This window comes from Rhinolophus sinicus, linkage group LG18, assembly GCF_036562045.2.
Source record: "Rhinolophus sinicus isolate RSC01 linkage group LG18, ASM3656204v1, whole genome shotgun sequence".
Taxonomy (NCBI): Eukaryota; Metazoa; Chordata; class Mammalia; order Chiroptera; family Rhinolophidae; genus Rhinolophus; species Rhinolophus sinicus.
The window spans coordinates 18,370,478-18,385,348 of NC_133767.1; the positions used below are offsets into that span (position 1 = coordinate 18,370,478).

Genomic DNA, 14,871 nt, shown 5'->3' on the forward strand with positions numbered 1-14,871 from the left:
CGTGGGGACCAGAGGTGCTGTCTGGAGTCTTGTGGAAGGTGGAGATGCTGGGTTTAAGGGTGGGAAGCCGGGAAAGCCCCTCCAACCCACACCCTGCCCCCCAGGCCTGCGGCCCCACCGTACACCAGGCCTGCAAGGAGAACACCTACTTGAACGGCTTGTGTTTCCTGTTTGGACGCAACCTGCTGCAGCAGCCCCAGAGGTTCCCAAAGGCCCTCAGAGGTAGGGCGGCAGTGGCAGAGTACGGACCAGGCCGCAGCAGGGGCGGGGCTGCACTGGGGCTGGCGGCTTCCGGGCTGGGGGCGACTTAGAGTTCTGGGGCAGAAGGGGGGGCAGAGACTGGGGGGAGGTGTTAAAGTCTTACATTTTAAGAACAGTCCTGATACAGCCACTTGTCTTTGTGAGATGGTGTCCCAGCCATTGTCGCTGAGTCTCTTGACCTTGGCCTTTGAAGCCTTGGATGCTGAGGCCCCGACCACCTCCAGCTTCTCTCCCACCACTTCTACGTCACTCACTGCACTCCAGCTGCCATCCTGCTCCAAGAACCATGTGGAAGTCTCGCTGCCTCAGGGCCTTTGCACTCACTACTCCTTCAGTCTGGCCTGATCTTCCCCCAGATCTCAGCTGACAACCCGTGATTTCTCCTCAGCTCAAATGTCACCTCTGCAAAGAGGCCTTCCCCGAGTGGCCCTTCTAACCATCACTCCCCATCACATTGCCCTACTTCACCATCCTTATCACTGTATATCCGTATTCTACTTGTTTCTTAGCTGTGCTTTCTTCTGGAATGTAGGTTCCACAAGAGCAGGGATATCGTCTAGCTTATCCACCACTCAATGCCTTTGTATCTACAGCTGCTTAACTAATTACCCCTGAATTTAGCAGCTAAAAACAACAAACGTTAGCTATCTTGTTTTTCTAAGAGTCAAGAATCTGGGCATGTCTAAGCTGGATGCCGCTGCCTCAGGGCGTCTCATGAACTAGAAGTTAAGTTGTCAGGCTGGAGCTGTGGTCTCATCTGAAGGCTGGACTGGGGTAAGATCCCGGCCAAGCTCCTGGAAGCCTCCCTCTGTGGCTTGTCACATGGGCCTCCCCATAGAGCAGCTCAGTACAGAGCAGCTGGCTTCCCCCCTAACCCCCCAGGAGTGAACAAAGAGATAGAAGAGCACGCAGGCACCTAGGACAGCAGAGCGCAGGCACCTAGGACAGCAGAGCGCAGGCACCTAGGACAGCAGTCTTTATGATCTGATCTCGGAATTAACAGCTCATTCCTTTCGAGTGAGTCAGAAAGTCCAGCTCAAACTCAAGACTGCGGGGACTGTAGTTATTACTATAATCACCAGGACAAGAGACTCCTGGGGACCATCGTGGGGGTTGCCTACGTAGGCCCGTTCCCCAAACATTTGTTGACTAAAGGAGAGTGAGTAGTGACTGGATCTTTTTTACAGCTGCTTTCTGTCACTGATTTCTTCAACTGTGTGGCCATCCTTTTGCTTGTCTCCAAGTTGGCTCTGGAACCAAGGGCAGATAGGCCTTCCTTTCATACTTTTTTGTTTGTCCTGAAACTCCTTGGGACTTCATTCTCAACAGATCACTTTCCCTCCTTCGCAGAGAAAACCAAGGCTGCCAGGCATGAGCTCCCTCCACTTCCTCCTCCTCCTCGTCCAAATTTCCACAGAGGCGCCACCCTTGGTGTGTCACTAGTTTAGAGGAGGACTTGTTTTTGCCTTTCCATGAAGGATTCTGCCATCCGGGCTCTGGAGGTTCGCACAGCATCAGCTCTGGGGCCCATATCTTCAATCACTCATTCTCTCCAGTAGCTTAAATTTCTCCCCCTCTGAATGTAAACATGCTCATGCTACCCTCCTGTATCTTAAAAACGATCAACCACTAAAACTGATACCAATGAAAATGACCTTCCCTGCTCCTGGTCTCCTCCCTGTCTTCCGCCATCTCTCCTTCCCTTCACCACCAAGCTTCTTGAAGGGGTTCTCTCCTCTCGTCTCTCTTTCCCCCATGTCATGATTCTTCACCCCCTGACATCTGGCTTCTACCCACCCACTGTAAGACCTTGCTCTTGCAGATGGCATCTGTGACCCCTAAATGACAAATCTCTTTTCTGTCCTCACGTTCACTGACCTTTCTGAAGTACCTGCAGATCACCTCTTCCTTCCCCAAACACCTCAGCCTCAGATCTTTCCCCTCCCCTCCTGTCTCCTCCCTCCTTCCCTTCCTTCCCCTCCCCTTCCCTTCCCTGCACTTCTCCCCCTGCAGAGGCTTCATTCAGCTGAGCATCACCCCCAGGCCACCTTCTGCAGCCCCTGCCTGCCCAGGGGCACCGGCTTAGAGTTTGTACCCTTCCCATGTGTCCTTCCTGCCGTCTTGCATCCGATTCTGTGGCTTCAGCTCCCACCCCCACATTTCTCTCTCCCATCCTCACTCTCAGGAGTTCAAGACTCTTTAAAAAAACAAAATCTCATTTCTTTTCAAATAGATAATACATGGGCTTGGTTCAAAACTCCAAAGGCACTAAAGGTATACAGTAAAAACCTCTCCTTCTGGGGTCCCCCCGCCTCCTGTTTTCTTGCTGCTTCCAGTTCTTGTGTCTTGTGGAGCTGCTCCATGTATCACAAACATGCACCCCAACATTCTGCACTTTGTGCCACAGTAGGGCCCAGGGCACCTTGATTCTCTTAACATATCTCAGATTAAAAAAAATTTTTCTGGCTAATCTTTGTATATTTTCCATATAAACCTTAGAATCTGCTTGTTTATTTTTTTAAAAAAGTCAATACTTTTTTGGGTAATTTTATTTTTTCAATGTCATACAGTAAAATTGACCTATTTTTTTCTTTAAAAAAATTAATTTATTTTCCAGTTACAGATGACATACAATATTATGTTATTATGATAGTGATTATAAATTTATATACCTTATGAAGTGATCGTCTCTATAAGTCTGGTACCCATCTGACATCGTACATAGTTATTGTTAAGTTGGTGCAGAAGTACTTGTGCTTTTTGCAGTTTTTGTTTTTTAACCTTTTAAATCGCAATTACTTTTGCACCAACCTTGTATCATCTAATTGCCTCTATTCCTTACGCTGTACTTTACATCCCCATGACTATTTTTTCAGTGCACAGTTTCATGAATTTTTAAGGCATGTGTAGATTTGTGGAAACAACAGCAAGAGCCTCCTCTGAAACACCTTTTTACTCTCTCTTCATAATCACCACCTCCCTTTCACCTCCAGTCCCTGGCGCTCACTGCTCTGTCCTCTGTCACCACATAGTTTGTCTCTTCGAGAGCGCTACGTAAATGAAACTGTAACCTTTCGAGTTTGGCTTCTCTCGCTAGCGTAATATATTTGCACTTCATCCATGTTGTTTTGGGTGTCAGTAGTTCTTCCTTTTTTATTGCTGAGGAACATTCCACTGCGTGGATCTGCCACCATCTGTTCACCGAGCCAGCCATTCACCCACTGAAACATGTCTGCGTTATCATCAATGTTTCACAGTCACGAGTACAGCTGCTAGAAACGGTTCACTGCTAGGGCAAGCTTTCTAAAATCCAAACAGATCATCTCACTTCTGAGAACCTTTCTTAAATGTCCTAAGAAACTTCAGTGGCCCCTCACTGCCTAAGGGATCAAGCCAAACTTTTTGGGGGCATAGAGGGGCTCTTTCCACTGTTCTCTGCTTACTGTCATAGCCTTGTCCCCACCCCGTCATATAGATTTGCCCTAGTGGTGCCGTTTCCATTCCTGCCTGCCCTGCCCTCCCAGGTGCATCCATCCCTGGATTCTGCCAGAATCCTAGGCCCACCCCCTTCCACATCAGTCAGGCTTTCTATGGGAACAGATGGCACACTCCAGTTGATGTAATTTGAGGAGGGTCTATTTACAAAGGGATTAATTATAAAGGTGTGGTAGAGTCTAAGGGAACTACAAGGGACAGTCTAGGAACCCAGGGCCCGCAGCACCAGAGCTGTTACCACCCCTGAGCTGATGGGATAGGGAGAGGGAAATTTCACCAGAATCCAGAGGAGAGAGAGTTGTGTGGAGTGGGTCTCCTTGAGACAAGCTGCGATCTTCTGTCGAGGGACACAGCTGGCCCCAAGCAAACTTGCAGGGAGAGAGCTGAGAGAAGAATCCTCTGATTTCACTTTCCTCCCTCCCCCCGGTCTCCTGCTGAGGCTCCTAATTGGGCAAATCCAGCTAGAAGCCAGAGGGCTAAAAGGCATGTTGCTGTGGCCCCTGGGGGCTGAGTGCCCAGGCTGCAGAGCAGAACGGAGGAGGGTAGAACGTGGGCTCAGGAGGAAGGGACGCAAGCATCCGGGGAATCTTTATACGTGCTAGTCCTTTTTTCTGTCACTTATTTCTCCCTTTGAATTTCTGGCAAATTGTTTGCCGTTCTTCGTGAAGTCGCTCTACTGTGAGCAGAGAGTGACGTGCAAAACGTGGACCTGGTCTCGAGGACTCACTCCGTTCCGCCCCTCCTTTTCCTTCTCTGCAGAGTGTCCGCAGCAGGAAAGCGACATTGCCTTCCTGATCGATGGCTCTGGAAGCATCATTCCAAATGACTTCCTGAAGATGAAGCAGTTTGTCTCAACTGTGATGAATCAATTTACAAAGTCTAAAACCTTGGTGAGGGCCAGTGGGTCGGTTAGGGAATAACCCGCAAAGGCTGCCATTTTCCCCTCCTACTTCAACTGCAGACTTTCTCAAATGCCAGTCGGTTGTGGTTTTCTTTTGAGATTCTCTTTCTTGCTCTGTCTGGATGCAGCCTCAGTATTCTTCCAGCTCTCTGTCAGTTGGGCAGCTCCCTCTATTCAATAGGGATTGGCGTGGGAGATGAAACCAACATGTCATCTCTGGCTGAGTTTTAGTCCTAAGCAGATCTCTTTCCTGGTGAAGCAGAAGGCGGGGGTGGGGGGATGTGGGGGTGGGGGTAGGGGTGGGGGTGGGGGGTGGGGGGGTGTAGAATTTGGAGACTGAAGTGTTGTAAGATTTACGGGGCTTTCTGGAAGATGGCTAAAGGAGGGGGAAGCACCTTCTCCAGTGTAACGCCAAGTGCTTCTTCCCAGTTCTCTCTGATGCAGTTCTCAAGCAGCTTCAAGACTCATTTCACCTTCAAAGCGTTCGAAGCTAACCCTTACCCAGAACAGCTGGTGAACGGAATAGAACAGCTGGGCGGGTGGACACACACCGCCACAGCAATCCGCAAAGTGCTGTAAGCTCTTCCTTCTTTGCTTGGGGTGGAAGCAGGAGGTGATCTTTTTAGCTGGGCTTTGTTGTTCAGGCAGAGCTGGAGTAAGGGACGTTTCTGGTAGAGGGGACTGCACGAGTAAAGCTGTGGAGAGGGGACTGCTCATGGCAAAACACATTGGGAGTAAAGGAGGGAAGACAGAGAAGTGCTGGAGGGAGGCTGGAAAGACGGATTAGCTGAGGCCAGGTCACTGAATGTAATTGAAAAGCCAGTGGGGATCCACTGAAGGGTTTAAGCAGTGGGGACACGTCCCCACATCTTGTTTTGGAAAGTTCACTCTGATTTCTGTGTGTGAGTGTGTAAGTGTGTGTAGAGGGAAGGGTGGGGGCTGGGACACATGTACAAAATGAGCTAGAGAGCAGTTATATCAAACCAGGAGTGGTGTGAGGAGGGCCAAATTAAGCTTATATTTTAAAAATGTTTTTTACCTTAAAAGGAATAATACTCAATTATATAAAAAGAATCAACCTATGCACAAGTATAAACCGTCAATGGAGGCTTTTCCCCCTTACTCTTCTCCCCTCTCCCGCTGCCTTTTCAGGTCTCAGTGCAGCCGCATCTCTGTGTTTATCGCAGGGGAGCCAAAGCCCCTCCCAGGCAGAGCCCAGCTGCCTCTGTGTCTTGGACTGCTGACATCTCCTCCCTAGCATGAAGAGTGTCTCTGTCTTCTTGCATTTGACTTTCCCCTCCTCTTCCCTGCACAGAAGAGAACTGTTTCAAAGAAGAAACGGAGCCCGGGAGCATGCCCTTAAGATTCTAGTTGTCATCACAGATGGACAAAAATATCGTGATCCCTTGGAATACAAGGACGTCATCCCTGAAGCTGACAGAGAGGGTGTCATTCGCTACGTCATTGGGGTAGGAGATGTGGCTCTCCAGGCTGACGCTTCTGTGCAGGGTGTTTGTTTGGATACACCCTCCCTTCAATTAGCAAACTCCCATAAAATCAAAGTGGGGCCCCTGCTGGCCCGTACGTATGTGTATCAGTCAGCTATTGTCACAGTGATGCTGTGTAACAAACCAACCCAGAATTCAGTGAGGGTGTGGGTCAGCTGGGCTCCCTCATGCCCTGTAAGCAGCGGCAGGCTGGGGGGCAGCTCTGTGGGTCTTGGACAGGCTCTCTCCATTTCTGAGGGTTGCCAGCTATGTCTGTCTGCTGGACTGGAATGGCCGGAACCACAGGGTAATTTGGCTCTTCTGTTCGGGTCTCCTCCTCCAGTGGGGCAGCCTGGGCATATGCTGTGGTGAAGGCAGAGGAACAAAAGAGCAGGAGGAAATGGGCCAAGCCCTTTACAAGCTTCTGCTTGCATCACATGTAGTAACATGCAAGAGACGTGGCTGAAGCCAGAGGCGGTGAGCTGGGCAGATTACTCTGCCAAGAATAGGAAGGCACAGCAAAGTTTGGGGGAAATGGCTTAGATACAGGTGTTGGGAAAGGGTTGAGATGATCAGTGTAATCAAACTGTCACAGTACCTTGTGTGACAGAGAAAGGTGCATGGCTTGGGCAAGTAGGAAACACCTTCCTATAAAGACAAAAGGCTCCCCTTCCTTTGGAGAGAGGTTCACCCCATATCAGGCGGCATGGCACGGCAAACGGCCACAGGTTGCACTTCATTCCTCAATCCCAGAATGCCCTGCACAGTGCACAACCTGCTCTACTGTACCTGGCAGTCCTATCGCTGGGGCCTTCTACTGCATTCCCTCACGTGACAAATATGTGTTCAGATACTTTTTCTGCAGCATTTTCTTTGCTGGATGAGACTGCTACCCCCAGGCAGCATCTGATGCAGCCACCATTCCTTGATAACAGGTGGGATCTGCCTTCAGTGTGGATCAATATCGCCAAGAGCTTAACACCATCGCCTCCAAGCCAGCTCGGGATCATGTGTTCCAAGTGAATAACTTCGATGCTCTGAAGACCATTCAGAACCAGCTTCAGGAAAAGATCTTTGCAATTGAGGGTGAGCTAAGGTTCTGTGTCCCTGGAGCAGCCCAGAGACAGCCCCTCACCCCCAAACACATATCCCTCTGTAGAAACCAGTCCCCTTAACCCTTGGTCTCCTGACCCTCGGCACCAGCTTGCCACTCCCGCCACATTCCAGGAACTCTGGCTTCACTTGGTCAGTCCCTTTGGGGTAGAAGGATCTAGGCTTTTATACGTTATGTTGCAACTCTTGGCCATAGGCTGACAAATTGGAGGGCAGGGAAGCCAAATCCCAACAGTATTTTCCCCCAAATTTGAATACGTTGCCAGCATTTGTCTGTCTGGTTCCGCTGCTTTGCCAGTGCCTGGAATAGTGCTCAATAACTGTTCGTTGAATAAAATAATTTAAAAATTGGGTGAAGATCCACATACAGTCTGGATGTATGGCTTCTCTGGAACAGCTGGGAGATGCTATGCCTTGAGGGCCACATTCCCAAAGCAGCAGAGCTTTCTTGTTCTCACCACTGTCCTCTGAGCCTCCTTTGGCCTGGCCACCATGGCTCTGAATTTCCAGCCCCTGTTCTAGGCTCTTCTGCCTTCTTCATTATAGCACGCTCTCCTCTCTGCAGGCACTCAGACGGGAAGTACCAGCTCCTTTGAGTATGAGATGTCTCAGGAAGGCTTCAGTGCCTCCATAACCTCTGTAAGTGGTCCTGTGTTAAATTAGGGCAGAATGGTGGTGGAGCCAAAGGGACTTTGCTCTGTGGTGGGAATTTGGGGAGGCACCTCTTTAATGGGAGCAGTGGTCCTGTCTCCCTTCCCTGTCAACCCTGTTCTTTTTAAATTGAGATATGATGGACATATGACATGGTATCAGCTTCAGGTGTATTACATCATTATATGTATATGTATATATAATCAGTTTCTCTCTATACATATAGAATGATTCCCTCCCTATACAGAGGGTGGGTGCCAAAAAAATGTATACACATTTTAAGAAAGGAAAAAAACTATTAAAATTGTAATACTCAATATGTACCGATAACAAAAGATGAATACAAGTCACGTTTGACTTCTGTAATTACAAGAGGTGCTCAAAGTGGTTCCCATCAGCATAATTTTTATTCTGTTTTTTCCTTTCTTAAAAGGTGTGTACACTTTCTTGGCTCCCTCTCTCTATATAGAAATGATCACCACACTAAGTCAACATCCATCACCTCACATAGTTACAATTCTTTTTCTTGTGATGAGGACTTTCAAGATTTATTCTCTTATCAACTTTCAAATGTAGAATATAGTATTATTAACTATAGTCACCATGCTGTACTTTACAGCCCCAGGACTTATTTATTTTATAATTGGAAGTTTGTACCTTTGGACCCTCTTCATCCATTTCACCCATTCCCCACCCCTTGCCTCTGGCAGCCGCAATTTATTCCCTGTACCTATCAATTTGTTTTTGTTGTTTTTTAGATTATGTAAGTGAGATCATACAGTATTTGTCTTTCTCTGTCTGACTTATTTCACTCAGCATAATGCACTCCAGCTCCAGCCATACATGTGGTCGCAAATGACAGCATTTCCTTCTTTTTTTATGGCTGATTAGTGTGTGTGTGTGTGTGTGTGTGTGTGTATCACATTTTCTTAATCCATTCACCCACTGATGGACACTGTCAACAAAAAAACATCCAGCCCAAGAGAAAGCTTACAAGAGTTTGAGCCAAACTGACAATTGCCGAGAAGCAGTCTCAATGAATTGAGAAAATGCTCCAGAAAATGGCTGTTTTGCAATTTATTTTATACATTAGAATCAAAGGAGAAGGGTGACATGAAATCCGTTGGTTGTAGATTAAGGGGGTGGGAGAAATCAAAGCGGGGAAATCTCTGGGGTTGGATAGAAAGCAAAATGGAGAGACACACACTTCTTTTCCATTGGTGGGTACAGGATAGTTAATTGCATTTTATAGCACAGAGAGATGGTATTTGGGGAACAAGATAACAATGAGGGATTTTGTAGTTTCCTGCCCTGGTGTGGTGGGTTGTGCCCCCTGGGGGGGTCCAGAAAAAGGGATTGCTCTGGCATTCCAAGGGTATGTTATCTTAGATGCAAAAAGACGACAGGCTCACTTAAGGTAAAGCTTGACCTTTTTCAAGGAAGCTACAGGCCAAGGATGTGACTTCCCACCATGGCCCACCTTAGTGAGGAGTTTTTATGTTCATACCGTCCTATGTGGTTATTTTCAGTCTCCTGAGCTTGTCAGGTTTAACCTGTGGCCCCTTTTCCGTCCACAACACTTAGCTTGCTCCTGTCTTGGCTTCAAATACTGCTTCAAAGAACATGAAGGTATCCTTTTGAATTAGTGTTTTCATTTCCTTCAGGTAAATACCCAGAAGTGGAATTGCTGGGTCACAAGGTAGCTCTGTTTTTAATTTTTTGAGGAACTTCCATACTGTTTTCCACAGTGGCTGCACCAATTTACATTCCCACCAACAGTGCACGAGGGCTCCCTTTTCTCCACAGCCTCATCAACACTTGTTGTTTGTTGATTTATTCATGATGGCCATTCTGACAGGTGTGAGGTGATATCTCACTGTGGTTTTGATTTGCAGTTCCCTGATTAGTGATGTTGAGCATCTTTTCATGTACCTGTTGGCCATATGTATGTCCTCTTTGGGGACATGTCTAGTCAGATCCTGTGCCCATTCTGGAATCAGGTTGTTTGTTCTCTTACTACTGAGTTGTATGAGTTCTTTATATATTTTGGATATTAACCCCTTATCAGATATATGATTTGAAATATTTTCTTCCATTCTGCAGGTTGCCTTTTCATTTTGTTGATGGTTTCCTTTGTTGTGCACAAGCATATTAGTTTGAGGTCATCCCACTTGTTTATTTTCGCTTGTGGTGTGAAATCCAAAAAGATCATTGCTGAGACTGATGTCGAGGAGCTTACTGCCTATGTTTTCTTCCAAGAGTTTTATGATTTCAGGTCTTATGTTCAAGTCTTTAATCCATTTTAGTTGAGTTTTGCGTTTGGTGTAATATTGTGGTCCAGTTTCATTGTTTTGCATGTGTCTATTCTGTTTTCCCAGCACCATTTGTTGAAGAGACTGTCTTTTCTCCATGGTACATTCTTGGCTCCTCTGTTGTAAATTAATTAACCATATATGCATGGGTTTATTTCTGGGCTGTCTGTTCTGTTCCCATGGTGTATATGCCTGTTTTTATGCCAACACCGTACTGATTTGATGGCTATAGCTTTGCAATATAGTTTGAAGTCAGGATGTGTAGGGCTACTAGCTTTGTTCTTTTTTCTCAGAACTGCTTTAGTTATTTGGGGTCATTGTAGTTCCATACAAATGTTAGGATTATTTGTTCTCTTCATGTGAGAAATGCCATTGGGATTTAGATGTAGATGGCTCAGTCCTCTCTCTTCTTCCCCAGAATGGTCCCTTGCTGGGCGCTGTCGGGAGCTTTGCCTGGGCTGGCGGAGCCTTTCTGCACATGCCAAGAGATAAAATCATCTTCATCAACACAACCAAGGTGGACTCAGACATGAACGATGCTTACCTGGGTAAGTGCAGGGTAAGTGCAGAGAGCAGGGGATGTGGCAGAACTCAACCTGTGAGAGGATATTTGAGCTTTAAGACAGAATTTTAAAACCTTCATTTCATTATGTTAACAAAGCCATAGAGTGCAGGGTCCAGTGACCCCAAACGAGCATGCCTGGGGCTGCCCCTGCTCAGTGGCTGGGCCTGCTGGAGGGGGCGGGGTCTTCGATGGTGACCTCTCTTGGATCACCATCTCCAGGTTATGCGGCTGATGTCATCTCGCGGAGCAATGTACAGATGCTTGTTATGGGGGCGCCGCGGTACCAGCACACGGGCATGGCGGTGCTGTTCAAACCGAACGCTGGTACCTGGGAGACCAGCACTGTCATCAAGGGCAGCCAGGTGAGTGTGGGTCACGAATGTGCAAACAGAGGCACCCTGGGTGCTGGGAGAGTCCAAGACAGGTGTCCCCAGGTGCCATGAGTGGCAGAGTTTCATAAAGGAGCTTTCACAGGGCTTTGAGCTGGAGACTCACAGGATCAGCTTTGCACTTGAGAATGCTGTGGGCTCACTTCCCTTCCCCCTTCTTCCGCCTCCCTCCTCCCCTCCAGTTCCAGCCCTTGTTTCTCAGTCTAGTTGTGTAGGACACAGCTCCCTGGCCCATGCGGATATTATGAGCCTTGTGCTCCCCACCCCCCAGATGAGCATCTCTCCCCAGCTGCTGGCAGCTCACAGCAGCTCATGGTGGCCCAGCTCCAGGGAGAGCCATTGTTTACAATCTTAGCTATAGAGGGCGCAGCTCTCTGGCTCATGTGGGAATCGAACCAGCAACCTCAGCGTTAGGAGCACAGTGCTCCAACCACTTGAGCCACCAGGCTGGCCCCTCACTTTTCTAACAACAATAAATAAGAGCACTTGACCTGTGCAGAACTCTTTGTGCGTCTACCTGTCTATGGAGCTGGTGTTTGACAGTACACAACCAGGGTAGTCATATTAGTTATTAAAATACCAAAATAATTTCCTGTCAATAAATAGCTGTTTCCCTGGGGTGCCCTCTTACCCCTACACGCGGGCCCTTCCCCAGTATTCTTTGAACTCCCCCAGCAACTCTGAGGCCAGGCAGGGCAGCTCAGGGGACCTCTAGACCTACTCCAGCTAAGTCCCTCCCTGGTCAGTTCCTGAGCCCTTCGAACAGTTCAATTTTTAAAATATCACCCCTGCAATAGCAGTGGGGTGGTATCTTACGTGGTGTGTGAGGCATGAATCTTTAGTCAAAATTATCCTTGCAAATCCCTGAAATAGGACAGTACCCATGATATTCTACCTGCAGTTCTGTGTGTATTCTTTTAATTTTCATCCGTAGTTCTCTTTGGTCTGCAGTTAATGCATCCTGTGTGGATGAAACCAGTTTGCTGTGACAAGCTCATCGTGCTTTGTTAATAGTCACATTCTCCACATGATCTTCAAAGGTTTTACCAACACATATTGACACTGATGGCATCACTGCCTGGCATAGAGGGGTGGGGTGGGGGAGAATGTGCACGGCCTTTCAGGAAGTCAAGTGTGGGTGTGATGCTACTTCTCTATTTTGAGTGTGTGGTTCAGGATCACGTAGGGAAGGGTGGCTGGTAGACTCCCCACCACACACAGGTATTCCACGGCCAACTATAACCAAGGATGATGAATACTTAACCGGGGACAGTTTGGGGGTTATAAGAGCACATGGAAAGGGCCCCCACACAAGGACATAAGGGATGGCTTCCTGAAGGAAGTGACAGTTAAGGCAGAAGAATTAGGGAAGTGAAGAGGCAGGAAAGAAAAGGGTCAGAGGAAGGAGAACGCGTGGGTTCAGAGTGTGTGTGTACGGGGTTGGGGAATGTGGGAGAAAACGCTGGAAAGAAGAGTAGGAAACAGATTAATCTCAAACTTATCCACTCCCTCTGTTTCTATGGCCATCAGCTTGGCCCAGGCCACCATCTCTTCTGTGGACCTAGCTGTAGCCTCCTTATTGGTACCCCCAAATCCCATGTTGCCTCCCTCTAATCCATAGAAGGAGGGTGAACTTTCTAAATGAGAAACTATTTATATCAGTCTTGAGTTTAAGACCCTTTGTTGACTACAGACCAATATCCAATAAAGATTTAAAAATCCTCAACCAAATACAGTTGACTCTTGGACAATATAGGTTTAAACTGTGTATGTCCACCTTTTTTCCCCCAATAAATATATCAGAAAAAATTTTGGCGATTTGCAAGAATTGAAAAAACTCAGATGAACTGCATAGCCAAGAAATAATGAAAAAAAAAATTAAGGAAAAGGTGTGTCGTGAATGCATGTAATACATATAGCATACAAAATATGTGTTAATTAACTGTTTATGTTATTGGTAAGGCTTCTGGTCAACAGTAGGCTAGTAGTAGTTAAGTTTTTGAGGAGTCAAAAGTTACACATGAATTTCATTTACATGGGGGGTCAAAACTCCAGTGTCGTTCAAGGGTCAATTGTGTTAGCAAATTAAACCCAGCAATCTTTCAAAGGATAATAGTCACAACCAAATGTGGTTTATCCCAGGAATGCAGGGCTTGTTCAATAACGTTGCCAAAATGAACAAGCTGATGCTAAAGTTCCTATGGAAATACAAAGGACCCAGAATTGCCAAAATAATTTTGAAAGAGAAAAATGAAATTGGAGGACTCACACTTTCCAATTTCAAAACTTACTATTGTTGAGTGAAAAATAATATTGGCTAAGTGTGTTGTCACCAAAAATGATTCATTTGGAGGAGAAAAAGTGTTGCAACGCATTCCCACTGCATGCAGACCTGGCAAGCCTCGTGCACACTCTGGCCTGTGTGCCAAGACTGAGGGGTATTTATAGAAGGGAAAAAGGAAGGGGAAGTAAGAACCGTAGAGCTTTGTTACAAACACAGACTTCTCCCTGCAGGGTTCTCGCGATTATGTAGAGGGCAGGAACTTCCATAAGCCCTCGCTCCTCTCACAGACCCTTCCAACTGATTGTTTGCTTAAAGTTCCAGTTAGTCTTTTTTAAAAAAATAAATCCATATAATTTTATTAAGACAAAAACTGACACTGTGGTGTGACATTTACATTTACATAAAGTTTTCACAGAAACCTAACACATGCCTGAAATGATTTTACAGTGAAGTTCTAGATGCAGGTCTAGATGACGTCAAGACCTGATGGATCTCATGATTCAAGACAGCATTAGTTAATTCTTAGGATTATGAAAGCATTTTTGTTTTATTTTTTAAAGATTTTTATTACAATATAGCTAACATACAATATATTAGTATCAGGGGTACCCCAGAGTTATTCAATATTAGATACCGAAAGAAGTGATCACCGTAAGCCCAGCACCATCTGACACCGTCCCCGCTGTCACAGTATTACTGACTGTATTCCCCAGGCTGTTCATTACATCCCCATGACTTATTGTTTTATACCTGGAGATTTGGGCCTCTTATGCCCCTTCACCTTTATCCCCTTTTTAATTTTTCAATTACAGTTGACATTAAATATTATTTTATATTAATTTCAGGTATACAGCATAGTGGTTAGATATTTATATAATTTAAGAAGTGATCCCCTGACTAGTCTAGTACCCACCTGGCACGATACACAGTTATTACAATATTATTGACTACATTCCTTATGCTATACCCTACATTCCCATGACAACTTTGTAATAATGAATTTGTACTTCTTAATCCCTCCCCCCCCTTTTTTTTACCCACACTCCCAAACCCTCTCCCATCTGGCAACCATCAAAATGTTTTTTGTTATCTGTGAGTTTGTTTCTGTTTTGTTTGTTTATTTTGTTCTTTAGATTCCACATATAAGTGAAATCACATTGCATCTGTCTTTCTCTGTCTGACACACTCCACTCAGCACAGTACCCTCCAGGTCCATCCAAGTCACCACAGATGGCAGGAACTCATTTCCTTCCCTGGCCGAGCAATATTCCATTGTATACATGTACCACCTCCTCTTTATCCATTTTTCCATCAACGGACACCCAGGCTGCCTCCACATCTTGGTCATTGTAAACAATGCTGCAATGAACATATGGATGCACAGGTCCCCGAAGTACCATTTTGGGTTTCTTC

General features: G+C 46.4%; 1 protein-coding gene across 1 annotated transcript in view; it reads left to right on the plus strand.

Moving 5' to 3' along the window:
- ITGAM (integrin subunit alpha M) overlaps positions 1 to 14,871 on the plus strand; it is a 35,784-nt gene that overhangs the window by 5,200 nt on the left and 15,713 nt on the right. The window contains exons 5-12 of the mRNA XM_019717285.2: positions 105 to 222; positions 4,516 to 4,646; positions 5,087 to 5,232; positions 5,973 to 6,126; positions 7,080 to 7,230; positions 7,823 to 7,896; positions 10,639 to 10,768; positions 11,005 to 11,147. Coding sequence (XP_019572844.2) covers positions 105 to 222; positions 4,516 to 4,646; positions 5,087 to 5,232; positions 5,973 to 6,126; positions 7,080 to 7,230; positions 7,823 to 7,896; positions 10,639 to 10,768; positions 11,005 to 11,147 — 1,047 coding nt within the window. The remainder of the gene's footprint in view (positions 1 to 104; positions 223 to 4,515; positions 4,647 to 5,086; positions 5,233 to 5,972; positions 6,127 to 7,079; positions 7,231 to 7,822; positions 7,897 to 10,638; positions 10,769 to 11,004; positions 11,148 to 14,871) is intronic.